The sequence below is a fragment of the Leiobunum rupestre genome, chromosome 10 (genome assembly GCF_980474605.1).
Source record: "Leiobunum rupestre chromosome 10, qqLeiRupe1.1.hap1, whole genome shotgun sequence".
In the NCBI taxonomy this organism is placed as follows: domain Eukaryota; kingdom Metazoa; phylum Arthropoda; class Arachnida; order Opiliones; family Sclerosomatidae; genus Leiobunum; species Leiobunum rupestre.
In genome coordinates, this window is record NC_143393.1 from 9,657,367 (window position 1) to 9,680,564 (window position 23,198).

Below are 23,198 nucleotides of genomic sequence, written 5' to 3' on the forward strand. Positions count from 1 at the left end.
AAGTTCCATTTTTCACCAGTATTTTAATTTATACTACAGCTAGATAATTATCTATTTTAAATGCCAAATAATATTCTCGAAATTATCTATTGGAGACGTGACGTGATTGGGTAAGTAGATTGATTTTTTGCTAAATTGACTTCAGCGTTGTGATTTCTTAATATTTAACAATTAAAACGCGAGAAAAACGATTAGTTAAGCCTAAAATACTCGATTTCTAGAAATTCCTAAATAAATACGATATATTTATTATCCCTAATTTAAATATATTAATACTGCAATTGTTTAAACCCCTAAATTTATTTCAAGCTAGAGGATAAATGTATAAGTTTATTTTATTTTTATTATAAATCAGGCAACTGATAAGGCCAATAGGTCTAATATGGCCTATTTTTTTCGTGAATCATCGCGATTTGAAATTCATCCATTATTTTTTCCGCATTACGGTAAATCGGGTAAATACGTTATGATCGAGAACACCGAACTATTATAGACCAACGCAAAATACATTCTGGTAAAATTTCCCAAATTTAAATCGAAAATACGACATTTACAAAAATGTAACGAATAATTATCGACTTTTTCATAGAAAACACATTTAGGTCTAGCGGCCCTTCGATACCGATTCCCGGTATGTTGACCTTCGTCTCATTTACACTTTTCGTTAAAAATAGGCCTAGCCGCCCTCCAGACGCTATTCCGTAACGCGTTCGCTCCACCCTTTCTGGGGCGGATACTTAAACGGGGAACAGCCAAGCTTTTACAAATATACTTACACGTACCTTATTTTGTCTTGAAAAAATAGTTTTTGGCCCAAAAAGTTGAAACCCAAAAAGATGCCCAATATTTGGGTTTGAATTTTCGCCGCCATCTTAAGGTGTATCGCCAGCGCCAGCACGACCTTTGTGAGCGATTTGCGAACTATCCTAACTTTTGAAATCGCGCCATTTAGGCTTAGGTCTCGTATAACTGGAACGCGCCGCGCGTGCAAAAAAAAACAAAAAACCAAATCTTTCGCGTCTTCAGCAGCGCGCGCTTTTATATTGTTTTTAATCAAGCGAGAAGTGTCTCACCGATTTCTCACCAGATGTAGCAGCGGACACGCGCTTTTCGATTTCTCGAAATTTCTTTATTTTATTAAAAATTAACCGCTTAATATTTTTTGACGCGGTTTTCGCCATTAATTTTAGTTTTTAACGGGCTATAAGGCTATCTAACTGGTTAAAGCTTGACCGTTCCCCTTTAAACGGAGTCGCGATGGGCGGCTAGTTGGTTTAATAATATAAAGACAGGTCTTTTATCTTCTTTGTCCCAGGAAGATTTTGGTGCAGCAGACGCTGAGTGCGGTGACCAGCAGGAGGAAGGCGAATGACGCGTAGCAGATGGCGAAGTAGATCAGGGAAAAGACGTAGACCGTTTTCTCGCACCAGTTGCTGGGCTCGTAGAGTAGCGGCTTGTACCTGGGTCTGTAGATGGACAGCACCCAGTAGTTGCCGATGGCGAACCAGATCAGGAGGAAGGTGGACAGGACAAAGTCGGCTATGTTCCTGGTGGTGAAAATGCCAAAGTCCTCCACATCTATGCCACCAGAGACGAATCCGTCGTGCAATGGCTCGTATCGGCGGCTGCGGATTTGACGAAACAGCCACGTGCCCACTTTGGCCAAGCCGAAGACTCCGCCCACCAGCAGGTAGATCGGGATGTTGGGCTGCTTCGGGCAGTGACCCAGATTCTGAATACCTATAAATGCGGAAGGTGATACGTGGTTAGTTTAGGGGTTTCCCCTTCCATAAAAACTTGTTGAGGTTATAAGTTAAAGCAGGAAACTATAGAGGTACACACTAGGAATGTCTACGGTTCCATTGAGACTGTGATACGAAAGCGCGTCGAGATAAAGGCGGGGCTTAACTAGGTCAAGTGTAAGACGTAACACAACATTTGAAATTCATTGGCTCGAGGTTTGGTGCGAAAAGAATGCGTCGTCATGGTAACCAATAGGCGATCTTCCCGCGCAAAATAGGCTTATAAAACAATGGATTTAAAAACTTCAATTTGTTATCGTACTTAATATTTTGAAGTAATTATTATTAAGAAGTGTAGTGATACCTAATTTTAGGTATTTGTATGGTTATAAAAGAGATAATCAGGTAAGCTAATAATATAATAACCATGACTAGGTTTATTGACGAGTTTTCGTCGAATCAGGGTAGCGAGGCGCGAGAGGTTTTCTCGTGAGTTTTCCCGCTTTAAGACACGCCCATTTCTACGAGCTTCATCGCGGCCGTAAGATTCTTCCTTAGACATTCCAAGTGTATACCTATATAGTTTCCTGGTTAAAGTGTAGGGGGCTGTTGGCTCACGTGGCATGAAGGGCTTGCCACCACCCTCCTATGCATTGTAACCCGGCCATCTGAATTAATGGCTTTAAAAGTAGCTTGATAACTTAAGCCTAAAGGCCCATTTTCATGCTCGCTGGTAGCGGATAAAAATCGTCAAAATTCGCATCCGCCACTCGCAAGCGTGAAAATTAATCTAAAATATCTGTTTGAAACAGATCGACGCGGAAAGTGAAAAAGTGTGTAGCGGAAGCGGATTTTGTCGAGTTTTACCCGCTACCAGCGAGCATGAAAATGGGGCTTTAGGTGTTAGTGCCTTGGGTATTAGCCTAGCTGATTATTACCGTTAAAGAATGTTTGCCGAATAATCTTCGTTTAAAGTTGAGAAACGTATTGGTTAAGATTTAAGCTTATCCTTTTTTATTATTTAAAGGGTCGGGAATCGTTTGAAAAATTCTGGTCAAATTTCAGATAGCACCTCCCTTCCATCATGTGACTCACACATACCTTCCCGCTTCTCAAAGAACGTGATTCTGTAGCCCCCCTTAGTCCCTTTCAAAGCACACTGCGTGGGGTTGATCACTCCACTTAATCTGAATACAATCCTCTGTTGTACTTACAAAGGACACCAGGCGCGTAGGAACGTTTTGGAATAAGGGAGGTACAGTTTGGATGCTAAATTTGGCGCCCCCTCATCAGCATCCTTTTTGCGCCCCTTCTAAAACAATTTGGCGCCCCTTTCCAATTTCAAGAGGGGTACATGGTACCCCTGTACCCCCCGTTCCTACGCCACTGAAGGACACTACCCGAGGTGTTTATCTCCGATTTCGGTGGTAAGTAGACCTTCGTGTAATTTGAAAGTCCCTAAAAGGGTGGACAAGAATGGGATTTCATTTTTGCATGGCAGCCGAATATGTTTTTGATGCGAATTATCGTGGGGTAATCGAAGATTTTAATGTTTTGAATATTTCACCAAAATTTAAAAGTTAAATTAATTAGAAACCGAAATCAGGACATGTGTAAATAGGGTAAATTGTGGTAAATACATGTCAATTTGGGTAAATATACGTAAATTGGGTAATTTTGGTAAATATTGGTAAATTGGGCAATTTTGGGTAAATATTGGTAAATTGGGCAAGTTTGTATATATATATATATATATATATATATATATATATATATATATATATATATATATATATATATATATATATATATATATATATATATATATATAAAATTGGGCAAGTTTGCGTACATATACGTAAATTGGGGTAAATTTGTTTAAATATGTGTAAATTCACGTTCATTTCCGAAGAGAAAATCAGGTTTATAAGTTGCCAATAATATTTTCGGTTGCCATGGCAAAACGTAAGCCCATTCTTGTCCACCCTTTGAATGAAATCGGAGATAAACGCCTCGGGTAGTCTCCTTTGTTAGTTTCATATGCTAGTAATCGGTGTACAGATATTTTTTAATTTAATTTGCTCATTTGAGCGGGCACAGGGCCGGCGTTAGGGCAAGGCGAGCGAGGTGACTGCCTAGGGCCCCGCGATTCACAGTGCTTTCCGGGGGCCCCGCTTTCAGTGTAAAACTATTTTTGGGCCCCTATTTCATATCTTGCTGCCTAGGGCCCCGCATAACGTAACGCCGGGCCTGAGCGGGTATAAGTTGAACAACAATATTCCAATATTAAAAGGTGGGTAAATATGTTAAACCATCCGGAAGAATTTGAGTAAGTTCGAAGACATATCTCCGGTCTGGCGCATTTTCGTGTTGAGGCACCTGTGTGAAGAAAAATAGCAGATGCGCCTGACAAGAAATTTGTTCTTCTTTATCCACCTGATAAGGGGGAAATCGTAGATGTTGCTTCATTGTGAACAAACCGATTACCTAACACGAACCTCTTGCTTAACCCGTCTAATAAATAGAACAGAGGGAAGAGTTCGAGAGCTGTCAATTAATTGGAATGTAACGGCTCCCTTTTCATAAATAGTCGATGCTCAGGGCGTGTAGTAGCGGTGTCGTGATCCATGAAGCTTGGAGGAATAAAACAAGTATACAGGAGTTGCGGAGAGCTGCGAAATCGGTTTCGTCAGTGACCGTGAACTCGCGCGAGACGGAGGGGTTCAAACGCGACTAGCGCCAACTGCATACGGAATTTTGCAACTATTATCGTTTTATATCATTGTTTTCGCGTCGTCTGGTTTGTTTTATTCCTCCAAACATATACGAGTCATTTTGGAAAAAGGCGCAAAGAATTTAGAAATGTTTCAAAACAAACCAGACGACGTGAAAACAATGCTATAAAATGATAATAGTTGCAAAATTCCGTATGCAGTTGGCGCTAGTCGCGTTTGAACCCCTCCGTCTCGCTCGAGTTCACGGTCACTGACGTAACCGATTTCGCAGCTCTCCGCAACTCCTGTATACTTGTTTTATTCCTCCAAGCATGAAGTGTGAGGCTAGTTATCAGCTATGAGAGTTTAAAGCAAGTGTCGGCCTCGACGTACCCCTTCCTTTGATTGGCTTCGCGTAATCACGTGCGCAGTCAACTTAGCTTGGATTGGCTTTTCTGCAATCACGTAACCGTTGACTTTCAAATAAATGTCAATACGTTTTTGAAAGTCGATAATAGATGGAAGCACCTTCCCGGCGATCTAAGCAATCATAGCCATCTTCGTTACATAGACCCTATCAAAAATACAGATGGCAACGATAGAGCCGACACTTGCTTTAACCTTTAACTTGCTATTTGAAGGGCAGTTTAACTTTCTACTTTTCTTGGCTCGGGGTAATTAGGACTAACTAATTATCGAGAGAAACCTCTCCTCGGTCTCTTTGAAACCTTGTAAAGCTCTTCGCTGTTCTCGGCATAATTGCATCCCTCGGAGAATTCGCCATGTCGGCAGACACGTTCAACTTTTAGGGCAAGACTAGGAATAGACCCTAATCTATTGTAGGGGGGAGGGGGGAGGGGGGGGGGTGTAGCTGCTGCCCTCTGTGGGCTCTCTTCTTTAGGTTGGGAACTTATTGGGGTTTATTTGAAATCGATATTTCCATCTGGTTCCATTCAAAAAGCAGTCAACTGTAATAGCGAACCCTCTCGCCCCTGATACGCTAGACTCCATTACTCTATTATTGCGTTTCATCTTTCAAAGCCTATCGTTGCTCTACGGGTATACCCTTAAAATGGCTGATAGGCCTACCCTTTGTGTGTATAGACATCAACGCAATCTTTCGAATCACTACTTCTAGCCCTGAGGCCTGCGGCTGAAACCTCCGCTTGAAACTGATAAATTGCATTATATCTATAGATAATTGCCTTTATTGTCGCCAGTGGCTAGTACAGGCTAATTTTGGTAGTTTAATTTGTACGATAACTTTTGCCAACCTTTTGTTAGTTAAAATATGTCATACTAAATTCCAATAGCTATTTTGCTTAAAGAGGTAGTAACAGCCTGTTTTTGCTTTATCATTGAAGGATGATTAGGTAATAAAACCTAGTTCAATGGATGTGACGCGTTTTCAGTCGCGGGCTTAACACAGAACAAAGGGAAGAGTTCTAGAGTTGTCAATTAATTGGAATGCAACAGTTCGCTTTTCAAAAATATTCGACCAAGTGCGAGGCTAGTTATCAGGTATAACTAAACCGCTTTTATAGACGCATTCACATATTGCCTACAGGGAAATATGCAAAAAGGGGCGAAATCCACCCTAGGTACCTTCCTATTTAATTATGTTTGAGGTAGATGGCGACACTATAAAGTTTATGAAAAATAAACTTTTTAAAAAAGTTATTAATTAATTACTAAATTATAGCAGAAGTATATAAATGACTATAGTACTTCATATTCTTATTAAAAATATATAATTTTTGTAATTTAAATTAACAATTAATTTTAACAGTAGTTATCATTCTCCGCCATAGATGGCACTATAATACAATTTTAAACTATCTAATCAGGGAAGATAATTTTGTATTTTAAATCTCGACAAATCCGTTCTCCACTAAAAACTGAAAACTTTCAACCAATCGTTGATAATCAAAATTATGACGTCATGTTGATATCATAGCGCCATCTACTAACATATAACGCCCTCACCACGTTACCTCGGATGAATTTTACCCCTTTAAAGGCGGTTTTTCCCTGTTAAAAATTGTAAGTCGCTTCTATTTGAAGGGCAATTTAACTCTCTATATTTCTTGGCTCAGGGCCATAAGGGCTCCGTTAACTTGGCCCCTACAAACCTCCTAATCGAAATTTACTTATTCCTTCATTTTGCTCCCATTTTGCTCTATTACGCTCCGTGTCGTAACCATTTTGCTCCGGGGGGCCAAGTTTACAATATGATAAACCAAAAATTAAATAGATAATTAAATTCGCTTTGTTTTGCTCCATTATGCTCCACAAAAATCAAATTTTTCTCCACATCGCTAATCGAGATAATTAATTTTAATTGGGGGGCTAAGTTAACCCTTGCCCCCCCACAGTTCACCGATCTCTTTTAAACTTAAAATAAAAATTTTCGCTCTAATGCTCTAACGATTGCACTTACAAGGAGACTACCCGAGGTGTAACTCACCGATTTTGATCAAACTCGGGGGTTTGGTAGACCTTCATATAACATGAAAAACCCTGAAGGGAAATATCTCCATAGGCAACCCTTTTGCCATGGCAACCAAAAATGTTTTTGACAACACAAAATGTAAATTTTCCCATTGAAAATAACATGGGAATCTGATCAATTTTAAGGGTACCCCTGTAAAAAAATTAATTTTTTGAAAATGCTGAAAATAGAAATATAAAAATAATGAAAACATAGGGGATACCCTTAAAATTGGTCAGATTCCAATGTTATATTTAATGGGACAATTTCCATTTTGTGTGGTCAAAAACATTTCTGGTTGCCATGGCAAAATGGTTGCCATGGCAAAACGGTTGCCTATGGAGACATTTCCCTTTAGGATTTTTCAAGTTACACGATGGTCTATCAAACCACCGAGTTTGAACAAAGTCGGTGAGTTACACCTCGAGTCGTCTCCTTGTTAGTTAGAACTTTTGCTCCATATGCAATAGGGAGTTAATTGCATTTTAATTCGGTGGCCAAGTTAACATTTAGTCCCCCCACCTGTTCCAATTAATATCAAAATGTAAAATCTTTAACTTCTCATATTGCTCCGATGCCCGCTTCCTTACAAAACATTTGCTACATTTTAAAACCGAAGTTATTTAAATTTTAATTGGCGGGGCCAAAGTCACGGTCACCCCCCTAATCTCTTCGCAATTCAAAACGCAAATAGCCATTACTTCGGCTTTATTTTGCTCCACACTATTTCATTAAAATTTTCATTTGCTCCACATTTAATCCGGAGATATTAACCATTTAATTTTTACAAATTTACACCAATTGAATTTACTTCATTTGATTCGTAATATTTCTCCGAAATTTTCAATTAGATGGAATTCATCTGGAAAGTGTTTATTGTGGGTGGGCTCTCTGTGGAAGTTAAATATTAATTTGAACCCCAACCAATTTAAAATAAAAGTGTTAAAAAATAATCTTTTAATTTATACGTACGATAACGATAAATTAATTTTACTATAAAATTACCTAATTTCATATAGCTATTTTTTGGTAGAGTCAATTAATTTTTTCAGAGTAAATTAATCGTTATTACTTAATATTTTCGAACCTATAATTGTAAATATTTTCCTTAATAATTTAGTCAAAGGTTTTAAAGGAATTCGTTCTACAATGTAATAACAGTTCATCTATGAAAATGTTACGAACGTGATAAGAAAGCTTTATAACAAGATTTTTTCTATGAAAAATAACTTAAAAAGATTCCCTTTTTTTTTACAATTCTAGTTAATTTTAACGAAATATTCCGACGAGATATTATAATATATTAGGCGGGGCCAGAATCACGGAGAGCCCCCACAAACTACATCGCGAAGAAAAGATAAAATACCCACTACGTTGGCCTCGTTTTGCTCCACAATATTCCGAGAAGAAATCAAATTGCTCCATACTTAATTCTAAGAAATAAGGCAAAAATTCATTTCCTGGCAGGGCCAGAATCACGGAGAGCCCCCACAAAGTTAATTGTACCGGAAAACTAAAATCTCCACTACGTTGGCCTCGTTTTGCTCCACAATATTCCGAGAAGAAATCAAATTGCTCTATACTTAATTCTAAGAAATAAGGCAAAAATTCATTTACTGGCAGGGCCAGAATCACGGAGAGCCCCCACAAAGTTAATTGCACCGGAAAACTAAAATCCCCACTACGTTGGCCTCGTTTTTCTCCACAATATTCCGAGAAGAAATCAAATTGCTCCATACTTAATTCTAAGAAATAAGACAAAAATTCATTTACTGGCAGGGCCAGAATCACGGAGAGCCCCCACAAAGTTAATTGCACCGGAAAACTAAATTCCCCACTACGTTGGCCTCGTTATGCTCCAAAATATTCCGAGAAGAAATCAAATTGCTCCATACTTAATTCTAAGAAATAAGCCAAAAATTCATTTATTGGCAGGGCCAGAATCACGGAGAGCCCCCACAAAGTTAATTGCACCGGAAAACTAAAATCCCCACTACGTTGGCCTCGTTTTTCTCCACAATATTCCGAGAAGAAATCAAATTTCTCTATACTTAATTCTAAGAAATAAGGCAAAAACTCATTTACTGGCAGGGCCAGAATCACGGAGAGCCCCCACAAAGTTAATTGCACCGGAAAACTAAATTCCCCACTACGTTGGCCTCGTTATGCTCCAAAATATTCCGAGAAGAAATCAAATTGCTCCATACTTAATTCTAAGAAATAAGGCAAAAATTCATTTACTGGCAGGGCCAGAATCACGGAGAGCCCCCACAAAGTTAATTGCACCGGAAAACTAAAATCCCCACTACGTTGGCCTCGTTTTTCTCCACAATATTCCGAGAAGAAATCAAATTGCTCTATACTTAATTCTAAGAAATAAGGCAAAATTTCATTTACTGGCAGGGCCAGAATCACGGAGAGCCCCCACAAAGTTAATTGCACCGGAAAACTAAATTCCCCACTACGTTGGCCTCGTTAAGCTCCAAAATATTCCGAGAAGAAATCAAATTGCTCCATACTTAATTCTAAGAAATAAGGCAAAAATTCATTTACTGGCAGGGCCAGAATCACGGAGAGCCCCCACAAAGTTAATTGCACCGGAAAACTAAAATCCCCACTACGTTGGCCTCGTTTTTCTCCACAATATTCCGAGAAGAAATCAAATTGCTCTATACTTAATTCTAAGAAATAAGGCAAAAATTCATTTACTGGCAGGGCCAGAATCACGGAGAGCCCCCACAAAGTTAATTGCACCGGAAAACTAAATTCCCCACTACGTTGGCCTCGTTATGCTCCAAAATATTCCGAGAAGAAATCAAATTGCTCCATACTTAATTCTAAGAAATAAGGCAAAAATTCATTTACTGGCAGGGCCAGAATCACGGAGAGCCCCCACAAAGTTAATTGCACCGGAAAACTAAAATCCCCACTACGTTGGCCTCGTTTTTCTCCACAATATTCCGAGAAGAAATCAAATTGCTCTATACTTAATTCTAAGAAATAAGGCAAAAACTCATTTACTGGCAGGGCCAGAATCACGGAGAGCCCCCACAAAGTTAATTGCACCGGAAAACTAAATTCCCCACTACGTTGGCCTCGTTATGCTCCAAAATATTCCGAGAAGAAATCAAATTGCTCCATACTTAATTCTAAGAAATAAGGCAAAAATTCATTTACTGGCAGGGCCAGAATCACGGAGAGCCCCCACAAAGTTAATTGCACCGGAAAACTAAAATCCCCACTACGTTGGCCTCGTTTTTCTCCACAATATTCCGAGAAGAAATCAAATTGCTCTATACTTAATTCTAAGAAATAAGGCAAAAACTCATTTACTGGCAGGGCCAGAATCACGGAGAGCCCCCACAAAGTTAATTGCACCGGAAAACTAAAATCCCCACTACGTTGGCCTCGTTTTTCTCCACAATATTCCGAGAAGAAATCAAATTGCTCTATACTTAATTCTAAGAAAAAAGGCAAAAACTCATTTACTGGGAGGGCCAGAATCACGGAAAGCCCCCACAAAGTTAATTGCACCGGAAAACTAAATTCCCCACTACGTTGGCCTCGTTATGCTCCAAAATATTCCGAGAAGAAATCAAATTGCTCCATACTTAATTCTAAGAAATAAGGCAAAAATTCATTTACTGGCAGGGCCAGAATCACGGAGAGCCCCCACAAAGTTAATTGCACCGGAAAACTAAATTCCCCACTACGTTGGCCTCGTTTTTCTCCACAATATTCCGAGAAGAAATCAAATTGCTCCATACTTAATTCTAAGAAATAAGGCAAAAATTCATTTATTGGCAGGGCCATGATCACGGAGAGCCCCCACAAAGTTAATTGCACCGGAAAACTAAATTCCCCACTACGTTGGCCTCGTTTTTCTCCACAATATTCCGAGAAGAAATCAAATTGCTCTATACTTAATTCTAAGAAATAAGGCAAAAACTCATTTACTGGCAGGGCCAGAATCACGGAGAGCCCCCACAAAGTTAATTGCACCGGAAAACTAAATTCCCCACTACGTTGGCCTCGTTATGCTCCAAAATATTCCGAGAAGAAATCAAATTGCTCCATACTTAATTCTAAGAAATAAGGCAAAAATTCATTTACTGGCAGGGCCAGAATCACGGAGAGCCCCCACAAAGTTAATTGCACCGGAAAACTAAAATCCCCACTACGTTGGCCTCGTTTTTCTCCACAATATTCCGAGAAGAAATCAAATTGCTCTATACTTAATTCTAAGAAATAAGGCAAAAACTCATTTACTGGCAGGGCCAGAATCACGGAGAGCCCCCACAAAGTTAATTGCACCGGAAAACTAAATTCCCCACTACGTTGGCCTCGTTATGCTCCAAAATATTCCGAGAAGAAATCAAATTGCTCCATACTTAATTCTAAGAAATAAGGCAAAAATTCATTTACTGGCAGGGCCAGAATCACGGAGAGCCCCCACAAAGTTAATTGCACCGGAAAACTAAATTCCCCACTACGTTGGCCTCGTTTTTCTCCACAATATTCCGAGAAGAAATCAAATAGCTCCATACTTAATACTAAGAAATAAGGCAAAAATTCATTTACTGGCAGGGCCAGAATCACGGAGAGCCCCCACAAAGTTAATTGCACCGGAAAACTAAATTCCCCACTACGTTGGCCTCGTTTTTCTCCACAATATTCCGAGAAGAAATCAAATTGCTCCATACTTAATTCTAAGAAATAAGGCAAAAATGCATTTACTGGCAGGGCCAGAATCACGGAGAGCCCCCACAAAGTTAATTGCACCGGAAAACTAAATTCCCCACTACGTTGGCATCGTTATGCTCCAAAATATTCCGAGAAGAAATCAAATTGCTCCATACTTAATGAATTTTTGCCTTATTTCTTAGAATTAAGTATGGAGCAATTTGATTTCTTCTCGGAATATTTTGGAGCATAACGAGGCCAACGTAGTGGGGAATTTAGTTTTCCGGTGCAATTAACTTTGTGGGGGCTCTCCGTGATTCTGGCCCTGCCAGTAAATGCATTTTTGCCTTATTTCTTAGAATTAAGTATGGAGCAATTTGATTTCTTCTCGGAATATTGTGGAGAAAAACGAGGCCAACGTAGTGGGGAATTTAGTTTTCCGGTGCAATTAACTTTGTGGGGGCTCTCCGTGATTCTGGCCCTGCCAGTAAATGAATTTTTGCCTTATTTCTTAGTATTAAGTATGGAGCTATTTGATTTCTTCTCGGAATATTGTGGAGAAAAACGAGGCCAACGTAGTGGGGAATTTAGTTTTCCGGTGCAATTAACTTTGTGGGGGCTCTCCGTGATTCTGGCCCTGCCAGTAAATGAATTTTTGCCTTATTTCTTAGAATTAAGTATGGAGCAATTTGATTTCTTCTCGGAATATTTTGGAGCATAACGAGGCCAACGTAGTGGGGAATTTAGTTTTCCGGTGCAATTAACTTTGTGGGGGCTCTCCGTGATTCTGGCCCTGCCAGTAAATGAGTTTTTGCCTTATTTCTTAGAATTTACTGGCAGGGCCAGAATCACGGAGAGCCCCCACAAAGTTAATTGCACCGGAAAACTAAAATCCCCACTACGTTGGCCTCGTTTTTCTCCACAATATTCCGAGAAGAAATCAAATTGCTCTATACTTAATTCTAAGAAATAAGGCAAAAACTCATTTACTGGCAGGGCCAGAATCACGGAGAGCCCCCACAAAGTTAATTGCACCGGAAAACTAAATTCCCCACTACGTTGGCCTCGTTATGCTCCAAAATATTCCGAGAAGAAATCAAATTGCTCCATACTTAATTCTAAGAAATAAGGCAAAAATTCATTTACTGGCAGGGCCAGAATCACGGAGAGCCCCCACAAAGTTAATTGCACCGGAAAACTAAATTCCCCACTACGTTGGCCTCGTTTTTCTCCACAATATTCCGAGAAGAAATCAAATTGCTCTATACTTAATTCTAAGAAAAAAGGCAAAAACTCATTTACTGGGAGGGCCAGAATCACGGAAAGCCCCCACAAAGTTAATTGCACCGGAAAACTAAATTCCCCACTACGTTGGCCTCGTTATGCTCCAAAATATTCCGAGAAGAAATCAAATTGCTCCATACTTAATTCTAAGAAATAAGGCAAAAATTCATTTACTGGCAGGGCCAGAATCACGGAGAGCCCCCACAAAGTTAATTGCACCGGAAAACTAAAATCCCCACTACGTTGGCCTCGTTTTTCTCCACAATATTCCGAGAAGAAATCAAATTGCTCTATACTTTATTCTAAGAAATAAGGCAAAAACTCATTTACTGGCAGGGCCAGAATCACAGAGAGCCCCCACAAAGTTAATTGCACCGGAAAACTAAATTCCCCACTACGTTGGCTTCGTTTTTCTCCACAATATTCCGAGAAGAAATCAAATTGCTCCATACTTAATTCTAAGAAATAAGGCAAAAATGCATTTACTGGCAGGGCCAGAATCACGGAGAGCCCCCACAAAGTTAATTGCACCGGAAAACTAAAATCCCCACTACGTTGGCCTTGTTTTTCTCCACAATATTCCGAGAAGAAATCAAATTGCTCTATACTTAATTCTAAGAAATAAGGCAAAAACTCATTTACTGGCAGGGCCAGAATCACGGAGAGCCCCCACAAAGTTAATTGTACCGGAAAACTAAAATCTCCACTACGTTGGCCTCGTTTTGCTCCACAATATTCCGAGAAGAAATCAAATTGCTCTATACTTAATTCTAAGAAATAAGGCAAAAACTCATTTACTGGGAGGGCCAGAATCACGGAAAGCCCCCACAAAGTTAATTGCACCGGAAAACTAAATTCCCCACTACGTTGGCCTCGTTATGCTCCAAAATATTCCGAGAAGAAATCAAATTGCTCCATACTTAATTCTAAGAAATAAGGCAAAAATTCATTTACTGGCAGGGCCAGAATCACGGAGAGCCCCCACAAAGTTAATTGCACCGGAAAACTAAAATCCCCACTACGTTGGCCTCGTTTTTCTCCACAATATTCCGAGAAGAAATCAAATTGCTCTATAGTTAATTCTAAGAAATAAGGCAAAAACTCATTTACTGGCAGGGCCAGAATCACGGAGAGCCCCCACAAAGTTAATTGCACCGGAAAACTAAATTCCCCACTACGTTGGCCTCGTTATGCTCCAAAATATTCCGAGAAGAAATCAAATTGCTCCATACTTAATTCTAAGAAATAAGGCAAAAATTCATTTACTGGCAGGGCCAGAATCACAGAGAGCCCACCACAAAGTTAATTGCACCGGAAAACTAAATTCCCCACTACGTTGGCCTCGTTATGCTCCAAATTATTCCGAGAAGAAATCAAATTGCTCCATACTTAATTCTAAGAAATAAGGCAAAAATTCATTTACTGGCAGGGCCAGAATCACGTAGAGCCCCCACAAAGTTAATTGCACCGGAAAACTAAAATCCCCACTACGTTGGCCTCGTTTTTCTCCACAATATTCCGAGAAGAAATCAAATTGCTCTATACTTAATTCTAAGAAATAAGGCAAAAACTCATTTACTGGCAGGGCCAGAATCACGGAGAGCCCCCACAAAGTTAATTGCACCGGAAAACTAAATTCCCCACTACGTTGGCCTCGTTATGCTCCAAAATATTCCGAGAAGAAATCAAATTGCTCCATACTTAATTCTAAGAAATAAGGCAAAAATTCATTTACTGGCAGGGCCAGAATCACGGAGAGCCCTCACAAAGTTAATTGCACCGGAAAACTAAAATCCCCACTACGTTGGCCTCGTTATGCTCCAAAATATTCCGAGAAGAAATCAAATTGCTCCATACTTAATTCTAAGAAATAAGGCAAAAATTCATTTACTGGCAGGGCCAGAATCACGGAGAGCCCCCACAAAGTTAATTGCACCGGAAAACTAAAATCCCCACTACGTTGGCCTCGTTTTTCTCCACAATATTCCGAGAAGAAATCAAATTGCTCTATACTTAATTCTAAGAAATAAGGCAAAAACTCATTTACTGGCAGGGCCAGAATCACGGAGAGCCCCCACAAAGTTAATTGCACCGGAAAACTAAATTCCCCACTACGTTGGCCTCGTTATGCTCCAAAATATTCCGAGAAGAAATCAAATTGCTCCATACTTAATTCTAAGAAATAAGGCAAAAATTCATTTACTGGCAGGGCCAGAATCACGGAGAGCCCCCACAAAGTTAATTGCACCGGAAAACTAAAATCCCCACTACGTAGGTCTCGTTTTGCTCCGTCATATTTCGCGAAAAATTATAATTGCTCCATACTTAAACCGGAATTAAATGTTAATTGGGGCCTACTTAATGGGTATTTTTATTTCCCGGCGCGATAAAGTTTGGGGGGCCGAACGTGATTCTGGCCCCGCCAATAAATTAACATCTAATTCCGGATTAGTTATGGAGCATTATGGTTTAAACGAAGAAAATGATGGAGCATGATGAGATCTTACTGAGTTCAAAATTTAGTGTTAATTGGGTAAAGTCGGGGGCAAAATGTGAACTTGGCCCCCGAATTAAATTGCATTTAATTATCTAACGCTTGTGGAGCAATTGCTTTAAATTATATTAAGTTTTGGAGCATTTTAGTGAAAACGTATATTAAACAGTTCGAAAGAGTTCGGTGACCTGTGGGGGCAAGCGTAAACCTGGCCCACCCCCAAATTAAAATTTAAACATTTTATTTAGAAATGCGGAGCAAAATTTAATTTTTGTGGAGCATTGCGGAACAAAACAAGGGCTATCAAACGAAACACTCCCCTGGGGCTTTAAATTCGGTGTGGGGGCTGTTTGTTAATTTGCCCCCCCCAATTAAAATGATTTTAACTAATTATCGATGGCGGAGCAAAACGTCTTCAATACGGAGCATCATGGAGCAACATGGGAGCAAAATGATAGGGGTATGCAAATATTGATTCGGAAAAATGGGGGGTCAAAGTTACGGAGCCGGTTAGAAGTGCTAATTTTTTTTAGCTATTGGAATTTATTATTATGACATATTTTTTCTATGAGGTAGTTACAGTCTGTGTTTGCTTTATAGTGCTACAAATTATCATATGTGACGTAAATTCGGTAACTCGCAACACGTTACGTCTAAAATTATTATTAATTAATAATATAAGGGGTCTTTCTTCGCAAACAACTTTTAATTTAATTTTATATATAAGACTATTAACCTTTTTTTCATTTGTATGTTTTCCCCAAAACAAGAACTTATTCAAATATTTCCTATGAAGATGTTATACTTATTGAGCGCTTAAGTTACATATGATACTACGTAGAAATTATCGTAATCATAATTACCTATAATGAGCATGACCAGTTTAAGAATAACCAGTGCCATTAGTAGGATCGTGACGAAAACTGAAAAGGAAAAAAAAATATTTTGTTAAATTTAATTCTTTATAAATATTCAGGTAGACATTAAAAGCAGAAGCCTTTAAATATTCCTTAGTATACAGGTAAGCCCATTTGCTTGTACCCTCGAAATAGTGGCGGTTCTCGAGAATTAATGACAGTTGTTGAAGGTCTTATCTTTGACAACACTCTCGCGAGAAATTCTCGTGTGTACCCTGGAGGAGCGGAGGACTCAAATCTCCTCCTCTCAGCAGTTGTTTCCGATAAGAACAAAATGAATAGAAATAATGCTCTTTTTACAGTGAAAATGTTGCCATTTTTTGACAGCAGGAACCTAAATTCTTATAAGAACATTCCGTGTTCACGCGAAGATAGTAAGGTTTTAAAATGTAAAGTTGAAACGTCGTTTATCGGAAAGAGCGATTTCTCCCTTCCAAAGAAGTTGGCAGATCTGACTGCGATTTCTATTTGGCACTGAGCGAAACTTTAGTTTTAATTGAGCTATATTTTTTAAATCATATTCTATAACAGAGATATTAATCACAGCTTTCACTTCTTAGAATATTCCATTAGGTTTGGGATACTATTTTGAGATGACTTTTAAGTTTAACCGAAGGGCAAATCACTAGCAGGATTATTAAGATACTCTAAAGGATTGGAAAGATTTTAATGGTTGAAATGATTAGGTGATGTGATTGAAATGATTAAGTGATCTGATTGAATCGACTAAGTGGTATGACTGAAATTATTAAGTTATATGATTGAAACTATTAAGTGATATGATTGAAACGATTAAGTGATATGATTGAAATGATTAAGTGATATGATTGAAACGATTAAGTGATATGATTGAAATTATTAAGTGATCTGATTGAAACGATTAAGTTATATGACTGAAATGATTAAGTGATATGATTGAACGATTAAGTGATATGATTGAACGATTAAGTGATATGATTGAACGATTAAGTGATATGATTGAACGATTAAGTGATATGATTGAACGATTAAGTGATATGATTGAACGATTAAGTGATAAGGTTTTAACGATTAAGTGATATGATTGAAACTGATTAAGTGATATGATTGAACGATTAAATGATATGATTGAACCCTTAAGTGATATGATTGAACGATTAAGTGATAAGGTTTTAACGATTTAGTGATATGATTGAAACTGATTAAGTGATATGATTGAAACTGATTAAGTGATATGATTGAAACTGATTAAGTGATATGATTAAAGCTGATTAAGTGATATGATGGAAACTGATTAAGTGATATGATTGAAACTGATTAAGTGATATGATTGAAACTGATTAAGTGATATGATTGAAACTGATTAAGTGATATGATTGAAACTGATTAAGTGATATGATTGAAACTGATTAAGTGATATGATTGAAACTGATTAAGTGATATGATTGAAACTGATTAAGTGATATGATTGAAACTGATTAAGTGATATGATTGAAACTGATAAAGTGATATGATTGAAACTGATTAACGACAAAAACGATTGAAACATAACAACAAAAACGATGGAAACAACGACAAAAACGATGGAAACATTACGACAAAAACGATTGAAACAAAACGACAAAAAACGATTGAAACATAACGACAAAATTTATTTCAACATAACGACAAAATTTATTTCAACATAACGACAAAATTTATTTCAACATAACGACAAAATTTATTTCAACATAACGACAAAATTTATTTCAACATAACGACCAAAATTATTTAAACATAACGACAAAAAGTATTTCATCATAATGATAGAAATGATTTAACCCTGATTGTGATTAACTGTTTTATAATTTATTCTCGATTATGAGGACATCTAAAAGCTTAGTCATCTGCCTCTAAGATCTAATAGTTCCCCTAAAAACTAATTGACGACATCATTAGGCCTGGGGGAAAGCAAGTATGGATCCTTTTTTAAAACTTGTTGCTACTGAGAGTATTTTAAAATGTCAAGGGTTTGAAAAAAAGAAAGTTTTGTTTACTGGTGTTCCAGATGATTTTGTAAGTGCGGAAGAAGAGGTCGAATATCCCGGAGGAATCGATATTGGCTTCTTTCATTTGGTAGATGATGGAGCCGTAGGACTTGTGGCCCTGGACCTCGTCCGCCCCTTCGAACAGGCGCCTCTTGTCGTCCATACATATCTGCTGGAAAGGGAGACAGAGAAACAAACACACGAACGGCCACGAATGAGTAATCCTTTTTCATTACTCTCTACTTTGTTGCTACGATCAACACTACGCTACACATTTTCGCCACCTACAAATCTTTGAACGTGTCTTCCGTAAATCGCCATTTCTTTCCGCGCCTCTAAATCTCCGTCGCCGGTAACGATTTATTCAACTAGCGATTAGGGCTCCATCTAGCGGTAGTCGCGGGTTTTAAGGTCTACTAAAAGTGCCGTATCCCTTTAAGTAACGGGTTTGTGGTTGCGCTTTTTATTGAAAAAAAAAAAAACCACGGGTGCTTGTTGGCTGGATATACAGTAAGTATTTGGTTTTGAAGTTTAAAAAATTCAGTTTCTTGGTATAAAATACGGTGTTGGTACATTTGATCGAAAAATATGTGATCGACAGTCGATCATTATACGTTGCAATTGATCGAAATTCCATTTGATCGAATCCCATTTGTCATTTGTTTCATAAGATCGAACCTTCAAATGATCGAATACTATTTGATCGAATTCAAAAGTATTTATAGTACCAGTTGGTATGTTTTTATTTTACCGAATGTCAATATGAAGTGCAGAAGGAATAATGATGGAATAATTCATTGCTTTAACTGTATTAAGCCACAAAGAGGAAGAGATTTTTACTTTATACACTATATGATGGAATTTTTTATGACATCGACGATAACGGCCCGTTGTTTTTAATATATATAAATAGGGTCAGGTTAGGTTTGGTTAGGTTAGGTTTGGTTAGGTTAGGTTGATGTACGCGCGCCGTAGGCGCGTATGCACCGTTGCTTTTTCGATTTACTACCAAAAACTAGTAGTTTTACCCTACAGTAGCTTTCGATCAAATGCCATTCGATCAAATGGAAATTCGATCAAATGGGACCCGTTCGATCATTTGGGAATCGATCAAATAGACTCAAACCTAAAATACTGTTTATAAAATATATATTAGATTTAGTCCACACTTTGCCTCGACGTAAATTAGTTCAAAGTCATTAATAGTCGCTTTTGTTGAATTAATAACTCATTAACTAGGTAACATGTTTTCACAACGTTTAATATGCAAACCACTTTTTTCATAAAGTGATTTAATTATATTAAGGGATTAATACCAATATCAATTAAGCAGCCAAATCAAAATTTATTTTGTCAATGTTTACGTATGCGCCAATCGCTAATTACGTAATATATCGAAAGATAAGTTTACTTTTAGCCTGTTGGTAAACACAACAAATATTCATCTAGCTCTGTTAAATGTTATGTTAATTGATACTTGGTATGAAGGGCTTGCCACCACCCTCCTACTCATTGTAACCAGGCCACCGCCCACCTGGATTAATGGCTTTAAAAGTCGCAAAGCTGACTTGGGCCTAAGCTGGTGGCTTTGGGTATTGGCCTAGATTATGATTATTATTTATTTATTTAAATTCCATTCGAAAACGTCCAATTTCGTTGCGTAAAGTTTAGTAACTATTTCGAATGAAATGTTCAGAATGTCAACTTACAAGGAGACGACCCGAGGTGTAACGCACCGATTTAGTTCAAACTCTGGGGTTTGGTAGACCTTCATGAAACTTGAAAAACCCGAAAGAGAAATGTCTCCATAGGCAACCGTTTTGCCATGGCAACCAAAAAAGTTTTTGACAACACAAAATGGAAACTTTCCCATTGAATATAACACGGGAATCTGACCAATTTTAAGCCCCCCCCTGTAAAAATTTTAATCAATTTCGAACTTTTTTATTATTTTTTTATTTATATTTTCTCTTAAAATTGGTCAGAACAAAAATACGTGATAAATCTTGCAGAAGTCAGATCTAATCATGTAACGCGAGAGTTGATATATTACCAGCCTCCGCCACCAGAGGACGCGCATGACGTATTGTAACTTAGATTTAAGTTGGTCTAAGCGATATAAATATACGCGAAAGCTTGGAACAATAGATAGTAAATGTTGTTGTACGTTATGTTATCTAAAATAAATGAATAAAAATATACAAAATATAAATAAATATTTCTCTCGTAAGATATACATTTACTATTTCTGGCAAAAGGTTTCGACCGTCTATATCTGAGGAGAGAAGTAACTAAAATGAAAATAGTGTGTATACCCAAGCAATAAGCGTCAACCTTTACAAACCAACGGACAGCGTGATAATTTAGCGCGTTTTTTTGGTTGAATAAACCTGTTGAAAATCGAAATCTGGCGGAGCCTGAAGCAAAAACTAATTCGATACCGTAGATTGTTTGTACAAATCGCGGAGCCGTCTGTTTACCAAAATAAAGAAAATGTTGACACAAATCAATGTCATCGCGTAGTCGGTTTTTTCATTGTTGATCTAAATTCAGTCGGCTTGCCAGTTTCTTTGGTTCACGAAAATATTTTCATATCAAGGATAAAGTTTTAGTAAACAGGTTTTGATTAGGATTTTTGAAGTGCGGCGGTGCCAGAATAATTTAATAAGGTAAGTGTAATTTTCGTACCTCTTTGAAGAATGTTTTAATTGTTAAAGCTACAGCAAATAAAAAATAATTCACAGGGCCATGAAGAGATTTTGGGCCCGGGGGCAAATTATGTCATCGCGGGCCCTTATAACTGAAATTTTCAAGGGTTAGGGTTGCTGGTAAAGGGCAAGGTGATGGGTCTCTATAGTACCGGTCTCCTGGTGTAGGGACCTGTTGGCTCGCGTGGCACGAAGGGCTTGCCACCACCCTCCTACGCATTGTAACCCGGCCAGTTGAATTAATGGCATTGAAAGTCGCTAGATCTAGAAATATAATACTGCGTACCTGTATCCTCCCACCTCGGACTCGCCGTTTTAGCTTCGGCAACGCGGGAACTATATAATTTCGGACATACTACCCTGGCGCCATCGTAAAAATAGGCAGATTTTTTGTCACTAGGAATTTCGTCTGCTTTGCATTCTAGCTAAGTTACAACGGTTTTTTTTACAAGGTGAAACACGGTTATTCTACGAAACTAATTTCGGAAATGTTTATTTAATTTGAAGCCAAACTAAATATTTCTTTAAGTTTAAAGAAATATTGAAGTTTTGACAATTGTCACAGTTATTCCGGTTGTTATAAGAATACTTTTTCTACCCAGTTCCTAAACGAATGGGGAAAATTCGAGGGGCTAACCACTTCCCGTAATCGGTGTGCACCCTAACTGTAATGATTACGTAATCTTCTGTAATCTTTTGTACTCATTCGTAATCCCGTAATCATTTGTAATCTTCGTACTCATCTGTAATCACCCGTAATCCTTATGAAATCACGCGTACTCATCTGTAATCACGTGTAATCATTGCAATTCTCCCGTACTCAATTACTCATCTGTAACAATTTTAAAGTTTTCGGTTGCCTGTGTACTCATCGTAATCATTCTGTACTCATCGTAGTCATTCTGTACTCATCGTAATCATTTTGTACTCATCGTAATCATTCTGTACTCATCGTAATCATTCTGTACTCATCGTAAACATTCTGTACTCATCGTAAACATTCTGTACTCATCGTAATCATTCTGTACTCATCGTAATTATTCTGTACTCATCGTAATCATTCTGTACTCATCGTAATCATTCTGTACTCATCGTAATAATGTGTACTCATTATGTACTCATCGTAATCATGTGTACTCATCGTAATCATGTGTATTCATCGTAATCATCTGTACTCATTGCGTAATAATGTGTACTCATCTGTACTCATTAATGATTACGTAATCGGTATACAGGCAAATTCTTACTGGTTAGCCCCTCGGAAAAATTGCTTAGGCAAACACCCTATAATTTCCAATTATTGCTATTGGAAACGTATTTATAATATTATTTACATTAAAATTATAATTTACCTTTATTTTTGAACAGTTACTGTAGTTGCGTTCTCTAAATATGCACATTTTAACTGGATTTTAAAAATTGCACGCATTCTAACCAAGTCCCAAAAACACGCCGGTTAAAAACCACCCTAGCAGACGAACGCTTAACCACCGTGCCCACTAGGTGTCTCTAGTATCTTATGTCCAAATCCCCTACATTAGCAAACGTAGGAGCCCCATATTTCCCCTCCAGGGTTCCATCCTCCTAGGCTAGATGACTATTATGTCTGGGCCCCTGGGAATTTGGCCGCCCTACCCTCCCTCTGCACGGGCCTGGTCATTCATTCTAAAAATTTATGTTAAATATTTTGGTTCCTTTTTAAAATTGCAAGGTAGGATATCGCGTATCTTCTGGCACTAACACTGGGCGTAAGCGGCCTTCTGGCAAACAGGAAGAACCCTTAAGTTTTTTCTTTTGGGTCGCTGAGATCGTTCACCCATCGCGTGTTCCGATGTCACTAAATTTGGGGGCATATCTCTCTCTCTCTCATACCTGGTCATTGTCGGCCGCCAGACCACCCTTAATGGTCAAACTGTGTGCCTCGCTATAATCGCCATTGGAATTCCAATTAGCGAGTGTCTCGGTTTCGCTGTCCATTCCGGCGGAGAGTTATAAAATGGAGAAAATTACCTTTTGGCTCGCGATTGCCCGGACGCGTTTGCAATCGACTCTGGAATCCGTATGTCGGATCGTTAGGCTGATACTTACGCGGGGAGATTAAGAAACTGCCACTACCGTTCAATTATGAGATAGAGTAAAGTTTGGACTGGTATAGGTCC

General features: G+C 38.4%; 1 protein-coding gene across 2 annotated transcripts in view; it reads right to left on the minus strand.

Annotated features, from left to right (window-relative positions):
• Window positions 1–1,087: 1,087 nt before the first annotated feature.
• LOC149923592 (uncharacterized) overlaps window positions 1,088–23,198 on the minus strand; it is an 86,996-nt gene continuing 64,885 nt past the window's right edge. Inside the window, exons 2-4 of one of the 2 annotated variants that reach the window (XM_090160173.1) lie at window positions 18,341–18,500; window positions 16,272–16,331; window positions 1,088–1,740 (exon numbers count right to left, since the gene is read on the minus strand). In XM_090160173.1, coding sequence (XP_090016299.1) covers window positions 1,298–1,740; window positions 16,272–16,331; window positions 18,341–18,500 — 663 coding nt within the window. In that variant the 3' untranslated portion in view covers window positions 1,088–1,297. Of the gene's footprint in view, window positions 1,741–16,271; window positions 16,332–18,340; window positions 18,504–23,198 lie in introns of both variants that reach the window. The other variant, XM_090160172.1, reaches the window with a different exon arrangement.